At 43.6% G+C, this 18,180-nt stretch overlaps 1 protein-coding gene across 1 annotated transcript in view; it reads left to right on the forward strand.

The window, feature by feature from the left end:
• The window catches only part of LOC147708716 (uncharacterized), a 295,811-nt gene that overhangs the window by 213,398 nt on the left and 64,233 nt on the right, over positions 1-18,180 (forward strand). Inside the window, exons 17-18 of the mRNA XM_086927368.1 lie at positions 7,039-7,110; positions 14,964-15,053. Coding sequence (XP_086783494.1) covers positions 7,039-7,110; positions 14,964-15,053 — 162 coding nt within the window. The remainder of the gene's footprint in view (positions 1-7,038; positions 7,111-14,963; positions 15,054-18,180) is intronic.

Here is an 18,180-nt window from a genome sequence, read left to right on the forward strand (position 1 = left end):
TCACTCTTCCTTTGACTCTGGAAGATTCAGCAGGACCCTAGTGATGCAGGATGTGTAACACAATTGTTAGTTTCCTTCAAATCAAGCACAAAAGCAATTCATGTGTTTTAACAAAAGGACTGGCAAGCAGGTGACCTGCAATCTGCAAGGGAGTGACAATGTGTCATGGGCATAAAATACAAGAGCAAAGGCAAAAAGGGCAAAACAGTATCTTTAGAATCTTCAGTTATGTTCTTTTCATTATTCTCTGTCATCTATAGCTACACAGGAATTCTATCAAGATGAATTTCCTCACACAGTGGCATTGTCTAATGGGGTAAATACATGTGTTCCCTCAATGACTAAGCCTAGGTGTTCCTAAATTCCTTATCTAGAACATCTCGAATAGAAAGATAACATCATTCACATTATCAAAGACATGAAGAAAAAGTCCCTTTAAAAATGTGCATTAAGTGCACTATGCAATACAAAAGGCTAATGATCAAATGTGAAGACAAAGAACAAACACTAGAAAGTCCTGGTATTTGCATGTTTAGAACACATCTAATCCCACCAAACATTAAAGCAGCAGGAACACAAGAAAGCTGAAAAATTAAAAATAGACATTGGAACCAGCCTATCACTACCTTGACAGTCAGTCTGAAAAAACATTTTACCTGACATGGGGGGAAAAAAACATTTTACATAACATGGGGGGTCCCTAGTACATAACTACGGTCTAGAAGTGTACACATAAACAATACACCCATAATGATAAATGGGCTGACTGATGAAAGGAATATGGGAAAAGGGAAAATGGAATTAGGACACAACTAAAATGACTAATAACTAAGCATAATGCGACATTGGTCAGGGGCGAAACAGCAGAAGAAAAATCTATAGCAAGAACAAGAGTTTGCTTGGGTGCCTCAGACATGTGACACAGCACCAAGAGAACGGGGAATACACAAAAGACCAAAGTTACACAAATTCTAATTCTATGTTCCTGTTCTCTCTTCAGGGAGAGGAAAAAAATTAAACCTGGCTTCCTTTCAAGGGGACAAAAGCCATATGCTATTTGAGAAACAAAACATGATTAAATAACGCAATATAAAAATTAGGTCACCGTGAGTCACAGATCTATAATTCTATCCTTAGGTCCAATCAAGGATACATAACAATTTAGGGCTGCCTATTCCTTTAAGGGAATGTGCAGTACGTAACATCAGGTGATACACTTTGAACCTGTTATATTTGTTTAGTTATTTATTTTCAATACAGCCAAATGTATAGCCAAAGGTAGGCATGCACTGGTAAAAGTGCTGCCATTATTCCTCACAGTATGCAAACCATATCTGTGAAATTTATCATTATACCAAATTCATCCAATAATTGTGTAGCGGTACATATCGTCATATGAACCTCTTCAGAACACAGGAGAACTTGTGATGGTAACAACATGAACAAAACATACAAAAATGCAGCACCATGGCATGTGTATTTTATGCACTTTAAACCTGCAGCCAAAAACCCAATATTTGGGCCTGTCTAAATTGTCAGGTCCAAACTCCATACAAACTCTACACCCTCAGTTTGACATTGAGCACAACGCAGTTGTCGGTCCATTGTCAAATATAATATGTCATGACAGCTGTAAATACCTCAAACAGAAACATGTACATTTTTTTTGTTAAAGAAATGACGCAAAAACACATCTTTTGTCAACTAGCCAAACTCACGTGTCTTCTCTTCCTTAGAATAATCCATGAATAATCTGTTGGCAAAAACAAACAAATACACAACACAAAAAAAAACATTGCAACATACACAAAAAATAACTGTTTATTACTTAACTGTTAATGAGCAAATCTGTATTGAACGTAGGCCTGTAACCTATAACCTTCAAAATTGTGTGAAAAAGGCTGCATGTTATTTTTATCTAAAACTGGATGCATCATTTCGTTTTCTGTAAAATAAAACACAGCTAGCAAACATTGTAGCAGTCCTGCCAAGCATTTAACATGATGTTTAAAGAAACCCCTTTTCATCTCCCCATTTAAATCAAGGTCCTTCATGTTACCAAGTGAAACCAGAAACCTCACTTTTAGCAGCCCGTGCAGAGAGGTCATTCTGCATTCCTTGGAAACAAAGGCCTAATTAAAAGGCTGTAAATGGCAACACATGAGGGGCCTTCTCCATAATTTATGGGGAAACACTGAAAAGAGAACATCTCAGCGAGCGCGCTGAGCCAGCTGTTGCAAAGTCTCCCAGCCCCCGGCCTCTGCCACAGTGGAGCTGACAAAGCCAGTAGGCTCTATTTAATCCTGCAAGAATGCAACCTTATTTTGTAAAATAATTTCCCTTATTTTAGGCGCCAAAATTATCTAAATTCCCATAGCATTAAACTACATTCACTATCAATATTCCTGAAAACCTACAGACACACAGACCAGTTGTTTTTAGAGTAAATGCTTGTTGCAATCCTATGGCACACACTTCATCAGTGTTAAATAAGCAAACTGTCCGTAGGCCTAGCTTGAAAGTAGAACCTCCAATCCTGATATTAAAACAAGCCTGAGTACTGGCACATTAACCCACTGAATCACAAGAAAGCACAACCTTATATCAAAACCTAAATGCATGCATTTGCTTAAGGCTGAGACACTTTAAGGGAAGCAAAAATGCAGTTTAAACAGTGAATTTACCCAAAATCGACTTTCTGATTTTGGGCATTACAAAATGAATTTTTTACAATTTCCTTGCAGAATATGGATTACTAGAAAGTCTATTACATAATCCAAGAGTCAGGTATCTGAAAATAATAATTTATATGTTATAAAAATGAGCTTGCTTGCGCCTATGGCAAGCGAATTTATACAAATGAATTCTTGTCATTTAAGTGATGCAACATAACGCAAATCACATTTTAATGCTAAGAGGTCATAGCATGAGTGTTACGCTTTATGAATATTAAAAAACGATTTTGGTAGCACTAATTTTTATGAATTATTTTTCCATAATTAATAATTTTTGTCTTCTAATAAAACCCAATTATTTCTCTTTGTGATTGTTTTTACATATAAGAGCCCGCTACATCCCTTGCCTCTTATTGAGATGCATTAACTCACAAACCTTAGCGCATATGCCTAATTTAAAAAGCGTCACATTCTGCGTCAATTTTAGGGCCTCTGTCATGTAAAAGGGCCGTCATGCAAAATTCCACCCGTGTTGAACTACAAAAAAATTGCTGGCTGAAAAAACATTCCTATTCAAATATACTGCAGCTAAAAACGTTTTGCCTGTGAACATTTAATACAGTGCATGTAAGTGAAAACGCTGTAAATGTATTTATTTCTGCAAAAACATGCAATTTCTTTTTTTTGGCTGGGGCCTTATTTATATCCATTAAATGTGAACCACACACATTGTGCTCATCTCAGACATAAACAGAAAGTGTTGAAAACATTTAGGACACACAATGCAGCGCTCTCCAACCATTTCTTGTAAATCGCGTCGTCGCAATGTACAACAAAACTCACAAACAAAATAGACATGTAAACACACATTTTAACCACGCATTCAAACACACATTTAAACCCACAAATCAACACTCAGGACGAAAACAGGACAGTCCGGACTATACGTAGCTGTAAGTCATATTTACAAGAAACACTGCTCAACAGTGTAAAAACCAAAAATACACTCAATTCACTAGCTGCAGCTGGCAGAACACCAAAAATCGTTCTGCATATCCATTCATAAAATTATACAGAGTAAAGCATCCTTATTATGTATTATTACATATTTTAATTCCCTGCGCATACAAAATCACCAAGGAAGAAATATGTTTGTAAATCTAACCTATTTAGATAAACCGGTTAATTCAAACGTATACAAAGTTGGCCAATACAAAGCTTCGAATTCGCTAAGATCAGGCATCTTATAGCTCACTAATCCAGCATCAAACTTCAAGGGTTACGGGATTTACCAAGTCCCTGCAAAGAACAAATAACCTCGGTTTTTGGCGTCTGCAGGCGTCAAATAACACAACAACAACAAAAACGCTAGCAAAGTGTCACCGACAAAAACACTAGCAAAAGCGTCAACAACTAAGGACTATGGGAGCGACCCACATATACTTTATCAAAGCTGTACCAAACAAATAGGTGTCCAAATTCTAACTGCCAATTTCTAACTGCACTAACAGTCTCTTTAAAAAAAACTTACACAAAAAGGGTTGCTCAGTCAGGAGTGACATCTTTTGGAGAGTTTTAAGTCAGAAAAATCAAAAATATGCCAGGCCGCAAAGACAGAGAATCCCCCAGAACCTCCGTGCACAGAGTACCTCTTTTAGTAGATTCCTGTCTTGCCTTCCCCAGCATAATTCTATTCTCTGAAAAATCTCTCCTCCAGGTTGTCACTTCATGATGAAGCCCCTGTTGGTTGCGCCAACTGAAGAACCAAATATTTACAATACTCCTTCTCAGGGGTCTTACCAATAAGTAGTCCATTCAAGAGTGGCAAAGAAATCAACACAGAATCTGAAATATGAAAAGACATCTTTATTATCATTAATTGTGAGGCTCCGTCGCCCAGCCACTCTTAAAGCAACTGGATGAGAGAGTCTGCTGCATGGCCTTCGCACAGGCCTTTTATACAGAATATTTCGCCTTAAGCACACATTCCTGCTTTGAAGTGCATTATGTTGGAAATTCCCAGGACGTGCATACAAAGCATCACTTTCAAGATAAGTCCAGGCTAAAAAAAGGATTGCACACATGCTTGGTTTCCTGTTCCATCAGGCCGGACAAACCCACCATAAAACCTTCAACCCAGATCAATGAACATGTTGAAAAGGAAAGGCAGCAACAGATGGGACGGAGATAGAAGCGGTGGGAATGGTGCCATAAAAGGTCGGACATGTCCTGCTCTTTGAACTTTATTGCGCCAGCTGCTGAACAAGGAACTGGCTTGGGAGGTTAGCCTCAAGCAACAGGGTCAGCTGTCGTCAGGTCATGCAGAAGTCAGCACAAACCCATGCTAAGGTTATGTCCTTTAAATGCTTGCTCTGCCATGGGGAAAGCCTACTGTAAGGGCAATGAAATAACATGGCTGCTATTTACAAGATGAAACCCAAGTGTTCAATGCAAAACCTTCAAATGCACAGTGAATCCATTGGTGTAACATGATGAAAATGCTCATGAATAACGCATTCATTATTTGCGGTTCACTGATACCAAATTCATAACAGAATCATGACATTTGAAACACAGGTTCAGAACCCCCAGAACCACAGGACCTCCCTATCTTTTCCTGAGTTCTGAAAGTTCCTGAAAACCTGACTATTTGGCTAATCAACTGGACCCTGCCATCGGCTGTATACCCTCACGTGGATGTACCATGTTACTCCGCATACTTTTACTCCGCATACCGTTACAACGCGGTATTTACAACGCATACCATTACAACGCATAGCGCTTTGGGGTGCTGGATAGTGGTAAGTATAATTTACTATTCTAACTCCAGTCCCCGTGGACCCTAGGGAAGGTGTTGGATAGTAAATTATACTTATTCCCTATCCTAGAGCGCCCCCCAGCGCAATGCGTTGTAATGGTATGCGGAGTAAAAGTCGCTTTGTAATGGTAGTGCGGAGTAAAAGATGCGTTGTAACGGGTGTATACCCCCTCACGCGTGACAAGAAGTGCTAAACAAATTTACTGATTGATTGATGCGGAGAGGCAGTATGGAGTGACTGCCTGTTGTTCATGGCAACACATTTGAAGGGAATCTATGTCTAGCTAATTTGAGGAACATCGAAATAAAGATTTTTGTGTACCATGTATGAAGGTTTGTTGTTTTTATTTGTTAGTACAGCCAGTGAAAGAGCATTCTTAGAAATAAACAATACCAAAAATAAATTTTCTGTGCGTGGTATTAAATTCTCTAGGTTTTCATCTTCAGCTATTGTTCCAAAGTATGGCCATTTTTTGATTAATATACTTATTAGAATGATCTCTGGAATCGTGAAACTGGCTCAGCTAGTCCAAGGCAGTAGAATGATCACACTAAGTATTCTTTTTTGCCTGTGTTCCGGGTTCAGTGAAGGTCTGGGAGCCAGCAGTTGCAATCGGCTTTTTGGCCTTCCTATAGGGGTGTTAATAGATGTATTTTCCACATGCTCAGTAGAAAAAGCTCTTAATTGCCTGTTCTTCTTGTCATATCCCCTCACATACATGGTAGTGAATTAATGGGTTATGCTCTCAGCACATGGTATTAACTAATCATAACACACTTTGCAGTTGGCAATAGTGGATAATACCTTACAATCAGCTCTAGATGAGAACTCTTAGGACACTCTTCATCATTAGTGAACACATGCCTATGGGCAGTGAGATCAGAGCGCAATTACACAAAATAATAAGGATGTATCAGTGTAGTACCAATAAATAGCACAGACTGCATAGCCAGGCTGATGTTTAGGAAAACATCACTTGCACATGTAACGATAATCCTCACCTTTCTCTGCAAAATTATGTAACTTTCATTAATCTTATGAGTTTACGTTTGTTGTTTTGAATTAGTATATTTTACTAAGATTCACCTCTTTCCATTGGCTATGAACTTGTCCACTTCCTTACATCCTAACAAGGTGAACATGCATCCTTGCTGTTATTTCTCTTTAAACATATTTGCGTGTATTATTTGTCTGCCAGAAAAATACTTCATGCAGTATATTTATACTCATGGAATGTTTATAGGCAAACTAGCCAAATACACTGCTCTGACACATATCTTTAAAGCCTTTAAACCCTTAAGGGTACCATGGTTAAAGATATGACTTTACAGCAAAATAATATTGTCATCTCCTACTTCGCATGATTTCCTAGAAACAAGGTTGCTGGCAACAAACTGTGTGTGATCATGGTCCTACTTAAACCTCGGTGCCAATGAAAAGTTTGATGAGAGTCTTTCATTGTAGTCATGGAGGTGGAGTTTGGTGTAGAAAGAGAAAGTTAGCCTTAAAGTATGTTTTGCCTAAAGCAATTTTTACCTTTACAGCAGCCACAGTGGTTTCCGGCAGACACAATAATTAGAGGGAGCCGAAGCCTCCTACCTTATTCTGGCGAAAGGGTAAGATGGGGCACCAAAGGCCACCATGTGTTTAGACATTTCCTTCACCATGTTTTTGAGTATTTCCTTTGCCTCAGAACATTTTATTTTTTGGTTTCTATGAATACGTAGTAAAAAAAACAGTCATTTCTTGCCACCTGTCCCTCTCTATAACTGGCTAAACAATCTGCTCTATCATACATTGTCTTATCTTACTGCCTCACCCTTCAAAGGATTTTACCCAACAGTGATTACATTATTTTTTTTTTATTTTTTTTTTTTTTGAAAACCTTTATTTACAAGTGCACGATACACAGCGTCTGCCTACAACCCCACCGGGCCGGCCGCTATGACAAAAACTTGTTGAGCACAAAATGTTATATCAGGCAGAACGTTGCTGGCGCAATCTATCAAATCAACATTATCGGCAAGAGCGAAGTATCATACAAATCAGGATAAGAGAGGTTTAATTTTATGTTTTTGTTGAACTGAACACAAACAAACAAACACATGGTATCATGGTGGCAAGGGTTGCTGGAGGTGGGAGGAGGGGAATGGATGTAGGAGAAAAAGCGAGTGTAGGGGGGGGTGGCGCGCATAAGAGAGCAGAGCAGTTGGTGAGTGGAGGAGAGGAACGGAAATCACGGAGAGGAGGGGAGAGGGACTTCGTAGTCAAGTGGAGGAGAACAGATGTCTCCACGATAAGTGTTCCAGGGAGTCCAAACTCTGGACCACTTCCCAGGGCGCCCCCGGGCCTCATAAACCGTCTTCTCTCGAAACATGGACCAGTCCATGTTTTCTTTCCAGGCACTGAGCACTGGCGGCCTAGGGGAGCCCCAGAGCTGTGCGATATCCCTCTTCGCGATCATATTGCCCAGGGTGACCCAAAGCGTCTGGGCAGCAGTGCAGTCAGACGGTTCCCACACATTCAACAGACAACGACGCGCCTCAGGAAGCAAGGGAACCCCCGTGACACGACTCATAACTTCATGCACCCTCGACCAGTACGCTACAATCACTGGACATTCCCACAGAACATGAAGAAAAGTACCATCCATCCCACACCCACGCCTGCAGCGTCCGTCAGCAATCAGACCCATTCGCACCAAACGCACTCCAGTAAGATACACGCGATGGAGGATTTTCAATTGGACAAAGCGAAGTCGTGCCGGAATAGCCACCTCCTTGGGGGAGGACACGGCGGACTGCCAGTCCTCGTCGTCCAATTCAAGTCCGTCAGCAGTCCAGGAAGCCCGGAGCTTCTCGAGCTGGTCAGCTCTGTTATGGATGAGCTTTTTATAAATTAAGGAGATAGTACTGTCTGGGACATGGCCATCTAAAACTCGATCCTCCAAAGGGGAGGACTGCGGAACATCAGTACCGGAGGGGAAGACAGAAGACAAGGCATGTCTGACCTGCATATAACGGAAGTACTCCTTATCGTCGAGCCGGTACTCCAGCTTTAGTGATTCAAAGGACTTAACCGCGCCACGTGTCCAAAGGTCCCCCACAGTACTAATCCCAATCATGTCCCATTTCTCAAACCCCTTCGTCTTCCACAGGTTGCCCAGTCGCTCCGAGTCGTATAGTGGCGTCATACGTGTCAGTCTGCCACCCCAGCCCGTGGCCACCGTAGCATCCCGCCATGCCCGCACTGCACATTTCGTTGGGCCCGTAAGGAGTCGAAAGGGGGCTTTAGAGTATAGCGCCCTATTAAAGTTGCCGCCGGGCAACAACAGCTTATCCAAAGCAAAGGCGGGGGCTGGCTCCGGAGAATATGTCGCATGGTTGATGGCGCTCAGGTGCGAGGCCCAGTAGTACCGTCTAATATCCGGTAGCGCAATACCCCCATCGTACCAGGAGAGTGTGAGCTTAGATAAGGCAATCCGGGCACGGCCATCCCAGATAAGTTGCCGCTGTAAACTTTCGACTTCATGGAAATAGCGGGCTGGAACGGGGTCGAAGAAATTTTGCAGGGCATAGAGGAAGCGGGGAAGCGACATCATCTTAAAGAGCGCCGCCCGGCCCAATGGGGATAAGGGCAGTTCGCGCCATCGCCGAACATCCTGCTTCAGCCTGCGGAGCGGAGCATACAAGTTCCGCTCATAGCGGACCGAAGAGATCATGGATACATGGACCCCCAGGTACTTAAAACCGTCAGTAGCTACCAGGATGGGAAATCTACGGGGGAGAGGCGGTAGAGTACCAGCTATGGCGTAGACACAGGACTTGGTCCAATTAATGACCAGCCCCGAGTTCTTACCGAAGGACGTAAGGACGTCGAAGAGGACATTGAGTGACTTCTGAGGGGAAGTAAGATAAAGGAGGATGTCGTCCGCATACAAGGAAACACGATCCTCGAGGTCAGGGGACCATCGGATCCCTTTGATCGAGGGTTCCCACCGGAGCCACGCGGCTAGAGGTTCGAGTGCCAAAGCGAACAAAAGCGGAGAAAGGGGACATCCTTGACGTGTGCCACGGCCCAAAGGGAATGGGTCTGAGCACCTCCCGTTCACAGCGACCTGAGCTAGCGGCTGTTCATAGAGAAGCTTGACCCAGGCGATGAAGGTAGGGCCAAAGCCAAATTTGGCGAGGACTGCCCATAGATAAGGCCATTCAATGGTGTCAAATGCCATCGTGGCGTCAAGGGAGGCGATCACTGCTGGCTCGGCGAGAGTAGAGGCTCTCGCGAGGACACTGTGGAGCCTACGTAAATTAAGAGCAGTGTTCCTGTGAGGGATGAACCCGGATTGATCCGGATGGATCAAGTCGCAGATAACAGCAAGCATCCGATTGGCCAGCACCTTAGCAAGGATTTTGGGTTCCGCATTAAGGAGGGAGATGGGGCGGTACGAGGCACAGCGGTCACGAGGTTTGCCATCCTTATAAATGACCACTATGGTAGCAAGGCGCTGCTCAAGGGGGAGGCATCCGGTCTCAACCGCCTCAAGAAACATGTGACGAAGATGAGCGGCCATCTTGTCAGGGCAAAGTTTATAGAGTTCAATGGGGAGTCCGTTAGGGCCCATTGCCTTACCCGAGCGAAGGGAACGGATTGCGAGGGCAATCTCGTCGACAGTAAAGGGGGCCTGCAAAGCGAGGCAGTCCTCATCAGACACGGTAGGCAGAGCAATGTCACGCAGGAGAAATCTGGAGTCGGCCTCATCTCGATCACTAACAGGCGTATAAACCATACGAAAGTGGTCAACAAAACACTCGACAACCTCACCCGGATCCGAGACAGTAACACCAGAATCACGAACAATGGAGGGAACAACACGACTCGCACGCTCAGTTCTATCCAGCCATGCAAGAAGCTTGCTAGCCTTGTCACCCACATCATACAGTCGACCAAGTTGATTAGACCGCATCAATTTAGCAGCATCCGTGACACAGGCCTTATAGTCTGCTTGTTTCAGTTCCAATTCATGCAACAGTGCAGGCGTGTCATTCCCACCCAACTCACTTTCAAGCGCAGTGATTTCAGTTTCAAGAGCCACAACAGCCTCCCTCTTCACCCTACGCTCAGTAGCAATGAGTGACAGGGCGGAACCCCGAATAACCGTCTTGAAGGCCTCCCAGAGAACAGTGGGGGAAGTGACAGAGCCCAGGTTCTCAGAAAAATAGCAATCTATTGCTTTAATCAATTCCGAGCGGAGCCGGGGATTTTTAAAATGCCAGGGGGGAATCGGGGGGACTCTGTTACCATGCCGACCACCCACAGAAATCGTGATCAACAGGGGGGAGTGGTCCGAGATACCCCGGGGAAGGTGCCGAACCTCACGAACAGTGGACAAAGTGGAGGCTAACATAAAAAGATAGTCAATACGGGAGAGGCTGCCGTGCGCGCCAGAATGAAAAGTGTATTGTTGGAGCGTGGGATGTAGTGAGCGCCAGACATCTACTAAGCCAAAAGTGTCAGCCATTTCACTGAGCCACATCTGGGACTGTGGTACTACTCTAGGGGGTAGTCGGTCGCAGTCGCCGGACATGACAGAATTGAAGTCCCCGCCCAGGACCAACAGGCCGTCAGGCAGCCCAAGAAGAGTCCTACCTAAATCAGCATAAGTGGTAGCCTGCAGTCCCGGGGGGATATAGACAACAACAAACACGACCTGCTTACCCTCCCACCTCCCCGAAACAGCAGCATACCGCCCACGCTCATCAAGGATAACATCATCAATAGCAAGAGCAAGGGAAGACTTTACCATAATACCCACACCCCGGGAACCCGAAGTGAAACCCGCATGTGCAACCAGTCGATAACCCCGGCGGTCTAATGCCTTGCAAGCGTTACCAATCAAGTGGGTCTCTTGAAGGAACACAACATCAGGGGCGTGGCGCCTCAAAAATTGCAGTACAATGCCCCGCTTAATTCTATCCCCCAGACCATTCACGTTCCAGGAAAGAATCCGCAGTTCACCCCCCCCCATTATGGCAGAAGCATTCCACACCCACCCCCCAGCAGGACCCACTGTGAACAATCATTGCAAGAAATGAAATACCATGAAACAGAGAACAGAACAAATGAAACGAAACACAAACCAGTCCCCAAACACCAACCCCAGAACCCAAACCCGTTACAACACCCCCCTCCCTGCACCCCTGCTGACTAAAAAGCCACCCCCAACTGCAGTGTGCCTGTCGCCCCATACTTCTACACAAAGAACCCCCCGAGGAGCAAGGGAGAAATCACCCGTTACCGCACCGCCACGGGCAGGGTCATCAAAAAATAAGTCAATATGTACAGTACGTTGCATAGTCTCAATCGGAACCTCCAGGGCATCTGTTACTCCTGGGCCTCTGCACCACCCTCCGCGCCACCAGGGCCTCCGCTCCCACAGTCATCTGCCGGCAACGAGTCCAACCAGTCGGCAGCACGTTCAGGTTGATCAAAGAAATAGGCACGTTCCCGATATTCAATCCGGAGCCGGGCCGGAAACAGCATGGCGTATTTCAGTCCCCGGTCCCTTAGGCGACGCTTCACTCCGAGGAAACCAGATCTTTGCCGCTGCACTTGAGGAGTGAAGTCGGGATATATGGAGATAGAGTTATTGTCATACTTCAGGGGACCATGCTTACGGGCGGCCTGGAGGATAGCATCCCTGTCCCGGTAATGAAAAAGCTTGGCAATGATAGGCCTCGGCGGATTCCCCAGCTTCGCTTGACCTCCGGGGAAACGATAGGCGCGCTCAACGGCAAAGAACTTACTAAGCCCTGCCGGGGCCAGGTGGGCGACTATCAGTTCCTCGACCAGCAGATCGGTCGCTACCGAACCATCGCCTTCCGGAACTCCGACCAGGCGTATGTTGTTCCGCCTGGCCCTGTTATCATAGTCCTCCATCCGCTTGAGCAGCAAGTCGTGCGAAGCACGCAGATTGCCAATTTCGGACTGCGCCTCAGCCATGTCGGTCACCAGGCTCGACGTTTTAAGATCCAGTGCCTTCACCCGCTCATTCGTTTTGGCCAGGTCGGCTCGGATCAGAGTCACATCCACCGCCACCGTGTCAATTTTGGTCACCACGGCCTCAAACTGTTGGCCCATGTCGGCCTTAAGTCCAGTGATGGCAGCCATTAGGTCTTGGAGCGATACTTCCGACGTGGACGATGTGTCCGTTTGAAGTCCTTCAGCACCCATGCATACGGTCCCGGGGGAGCCTCTCGGCTGGGTATAGCGTTCGATCATGTTCGTTTGGATCGATCCCCCCCGGGTCGCAGCTTTCCGGCGTCTTTCGGCCTCCACTTTCGTCGCCATCTCCCCATCCAAAGTTGGGCGGGTAGCCAAAGGAGGTGATGAACAGGTAGGAATTTCTCGAAACTCCGATGCGCCAATGAAGCAGAGGTGTAGCGGCCTCCTTGCCAGTCCAGCGGAGGATCGTTGAGATCGAGAGGGCAGCAGGCGAGGCAGAGTAGGAGGAGACAGGAACAAAGGGAAGGAAACCGAAAGTGAAAGCAATACACCTCCGGCGGGCCAGATGCCAGGCAGCCGTTGTTGTTCAATTACATGTCGGCCACAGTGGGCAGCCGAGTCCCCGGTCGCGCCAGCGGGCAGGCCAGAAAGTTCCAAGTTGCAGAAAAATGGTCCCCAAGGTCCGATTTCGACCGGAAAAGGATCAGTCGCATCAGCGATGATAGTGCTGCAAAAGCCCGTCAAAATGACCAGGATAGGTGAAGGATAGATAAAGGAGGACGGCGCGGGTCTCGGGAGCTCTCTGCTCACGCGACCATCTTGGATGCCCGCGTAGCTCCTCCTCCAGTGATTACATTATTATGTTCTTTGAGTTTTGACAATAATGTTTCCGAAGGTTTGTTGACTTAAAATGAATGCTGTTTCATCAAGGTTAATAAAGGCTACGAATTTATTCTTTAAATAGATGACTGTTTACAATGTATGTTTCTCAAGACAGCGTAGTTTATACAATACTACCATATACACATAGCCAAAATGTATGAGGAAGATTTTATGTGAATCAGTGCTGTTTCTTTCTTTTTTGATTCCAACATTACCAGTTGAACTAGCCATTCAAACTCTAAATATAAAAGACACCAGGATCTTCTGGATAAATTATAAATTCCACGCAAACCTTTGAAACTGTTTATCTCATCACCACCTGAAATCAAACTTTCTCTTAATGAAGTAGACCCAGACTGATGGCTTGTACAAACTTCAACTGTGCAAAAGTAAATAAGACTTTCCCCGGTTTTGTAAATGCATATTTAATGGTAGCACCCATCTTAATGTCATTCACAAGTAGAAGCATGGTGTCCTTTATATATATTTTAAAAAGAAGTCTAGGAGAATTATGATGCCTTTTATGATACAAGATTTGGAATACAACTTTTTCAGAAATATCTGGAGTTAATTCGATACCCTCTGCCAGAGCCACCAAACTCTTTCCTCACTCTTACCATGATCTACTGACTTCATTTTAATCTTTGTACTCCTTAATGATAAGACCAGGACATGGTATTGACAGACCTGAAATGTGTCACAGACTCGATTGGTAGGAAGGTCGAGAATCAAGATTGCATTGTTGAAGCTGAGCACCCAAAGCTGCCATAATAAATGGAACTACTCTGCCAGAGTAACTTTAATGCATGATAATTATTCCTTGGTACATAAGAAGCCTTCTCCATCTCTGCTGACTTAGGCCCAGTCACTCAAGGAGCTTGTGGAATCCTGCAAGCTTCATAAGCTGTCGCTGGACTACCAAGGTCTTAGAGGAATGCTAGAGACATCTTAGGGAAAAAAAACACATGCACACACCATGCAGTGTATATCTAGTCTGTGGACTTTTGAAAACTCTTACATTATCATATTCAGAGGACTTTAGTAACTGTTTTAACTTCACAAATTCTGAATACACATTCAGGTGCAAGAGAACACCTGACATGGGATTCAGTGAGCTTCTGTAGCTCACTACCTCTGACGTTCCCCCGACGCGATGTCGACTCATCAAAATCTGCAAAATTAAAAACGTTTATGTGGACTTCATTATTTCCCAGGGAAGTTTTCAAAAAATGTCTTTTGAACAGAAGGATACACAACTCAAAAGAAAGGGCCATACTGAGTGAATATTTGGCTAGCCGCTGCATCCGCATGTACAAAGGCATAAATAAATATATTTCAAAATATTTCTATATATAAATGTATATATACATATATATGTGTGTATGTGTGTGTGTGTATAACTTGATGATATACACATACTATATATATATTCAAGCATGTTTCTGTTATAAAATGGTAGGAAAATATTATTATTTGATATCCTCAAATACAAAGTAGTAGGCTGAGAAGGAACGTGAGCCTCATTAGTGTAGGCTGGAGTTGGCTGTAATCATTGCTGAAGTCATTTTTGGATTCTTTACAGCTTCCTGTATGCCTTTCAAGACACCGCATGGGACAGAGGAATTTTCCATTGATTCTGCGCATCCCACTTCATATTGCTGGAAGAGTATGGGTAAGTGAAAAATTATTTTAATGGAGGAATAGGCGCCAGGTATTTGGGTGTTTCATTTGCCCTCCATGCATGTTCTTTAACAATGGATCCACTATAAATGTTATTTCACACACCCTACTCCCAATCCATAACTAACTTGACCTTCTTCTAAACAAAGCTGATCCTAGCATTCTCACCAAACAATAATACCTCTAAACCTTAGACTATCTTCACTTGTTGCACTGTCATTAAGCCCACTTCACTATTCCACTATGCCACTTTTCTGGCAAATTCTTTCCCCTTTCCTCTTCGTTCCCCATATGTCTTGATTAGACATCACTCTACTTTTAGCTTCCCCATTTCATTCTCTGGCACTTCCTCCCTCACCTACACACCCTAAAAATAAAGTTTAATTAAATTCAACAGGTATAGATCTTCAGACACATTGGATATTTTTTGGCTCGCTAGTTTTAACCACTTCCATATTTCTACATTTACATGCTTTTCATGCAATTTATGAGATTGCATCAGGTAGATAAACTCACCTTCTTAAATGTGGGTGGTGCTAAACACTTTGATGAGGGTTTTTCAAATGGTGTTGTGTGGATAATGGAAGTGGGCTTTGGAGTATTTTTTGCCTCATGCTATTTCTTACCTCTTCAACAGCCACGTTGGCCCACCACAGAAGCAATGATGAGGCTGAACAACAGCTTAATACTTTACACTGGTGAAAGGGTAAGTGACAGATGATTTCAAAGGCACCATGTTTTTTAGTATTGTCTTTGTCCCAGCACATTTTATCTAGTTGGCTTCTAGCAATGGTGGATGGTCTACAAAGCCAATCTCATCCCTTGCACTCTGCCCCCATCCAAAGCAAAACCGTTAATCTCTTCTTTACAGCATCCTAATCATATTGGCCTCTGGGTTTTGAAATGACTGTTTCTTTAAGTTTATCAATGCCAAATTAACTCTGTTTTTGCAAGGATTAATAAAGGCCACCAATTATTCTTTACATATATGAAGATTTACAATGCACAATTTGCAAAGCAGTCTATCTCTCATCCTTTCTTTCACTCCTCCAAACTACCCCACACTCCCTTCACATCCTTTTTCGCACCTACACAGAGTAAACATATTTTTCAAATCACAACCACTTTTCAAGGTTATTGGCTAGATCTGCAGACCGTGTATATCCACATCACCATTTACAAGTGCCTAAGACCTCATCTGACAGTTGGCTCTCTTAAATACGTTACGAACAGACTCCAAGTCGTACAGAATGCAGCTGCATGGCTGCTGTTGAATATACCCAGACATCAATCAGCCAGATCCTCCTTGAGGGAGCTTCATTGGCTCCCGGTCCAAGCTAGGATCAAATTTAGGTCCATAAGCTTGGCTCACAGAGCCATGTATGGGGGAGGCCCCACCCTGATACAAAAGTTGGTCTCACATTATTCTCCCCTTCGCCACCTCAGGTCAAGCTCTAACTTTCTGATGAATCCCACCAGCTTCAAGAGAGCCAGGTGGGGTGGAATGTCTTTCGCCCACCTGGTATCTAAACTGTGGAACAGTATGGATCCGAAACTCCGACTGATTTAAAACAAAGCGTCCTTCAAAAAAAGACTCAAAACATGGCTTTTCCCCTAAATTCATGCGCAAACAACTGCCTGTACTATCTCACCTCAGCGCTGGGATGCCCAAGGGTAGCTATGCGCTTTCAAAATCCCCTAAACCTAAATCGACTGTTCACAATCCATTACAAAATAAAAGTATTCCCTTTTTGTTTTTTTGTAAATAGTGACAGCACTTTTGACATAACAGGGACACCATATTTTCCAGTCCAGTGGGGAGTGGCAATCCAATTTCAGACTCAAACTCATTGTTTGGTGTTTGCAGAGCATTTGCCCTCCCTCCCTTCTTTGTATATGACGTCACCAGAACTCCTCTATAGCCAGTGGACCATATTACAGGTTACCTTTTATGTATTTTCTTATTTTACATACTTACTTTGGGGTAATACACTTGAAAAGATTGATTTCAAACAGACAAATGTTATTGGCAATAGTAAGTAAAATATTGGATCATATCGTTTAGTTGCCTGCAGTGAAATAAAAAGTAATGCTTGATTATGCTGAATATGGAATTTTAGAAAACACATTCTTCTTATACGAGTAAGGGATTGTCCAAGCTGTTCTCTCAAAGGGTCAGCTAGCAATGACATTTATTGGATTTAGAATATTTACCTTTTTCAACTCTCCTCTTAACTTTTTTTGTCCTGTACAGAACTGTACACAGTTTGGCATGGTGGAAATTATCATGCCAAATTTGTTGCAGGGTCCAAGGTCTTGGTGGAATCTAAAAAAGATTTTTCAATGGAGCATTTGCCTAAACTGCTCCATTTTGTAACTACATAATTGTGACTGCATTGTGTGCTATACATGTGTGTGCGTGTATATGAACATATATACATATATTTATATATATATATATATATATATATATATATATATATATATATATATATATATATAGAGAGAGAGAGAGAGAGAGAGAGAGAGAGATAGAGATTGAGATAAATGTTTGAGATACATTTGGATATATCTTGAGCGAGCAAGTGATAGGCTGTAGTTTTCTCCAGACATTTGTGCATATTCAAACAACAAGAAATGAAAAAAACGCCTTTTCTAGACGAATCACATTACAGGTAAAAACAATTCAGTTTTCTAACGTCCTGTGATTATCTTTCCACCTATCTGAGAGTTGGGTCTGTAGACTGATCTGAGAGGAGAGGGGTTGTAATAATGTTTAGTGCAGTCAGCTTCTGAAGTCTTTTTGCCTGATGCCTTTTTTTTATATGTTTCCCAGCTACCCATTTGGCCTACCACAGGTGTAATGGCACATTGGAGCACCCAGAAACAAGCATCCTAGGACCGGTTTCGGGGTTTCCCCCTCTTCAGCCAGGATAGCTTGATTCCAATGGCACAGTGAGCCCAGGATGCACATCTGGGCATACCTGGTGCGCTTAGGATGAGAAAGCAAAAGACACACAATTGATAGACAGAATGCAGAACAAATCAAAACATTCAGCCCCAGTCAAGAGAACTGGGTTAAATCCATCATTCTTTTGCTCACCATGCCATCCCAGTTT

The sequence above is a fragment of the Lissotriton vulgaris genome, chromosome 6 (genome assembly GCF_964263255.1).
Source record: "Lissotriton vulgaris chromosome 6, aLisVul1.2, whole genome shotgun sequence".
NCBI classification, from domain to species: domain Eukaryota; kingdom Metazoa; phylum Chordata; class Amphibia; order Caudata; family Salamandridae; genus Lissotriton; species Lissotriton vulgaris.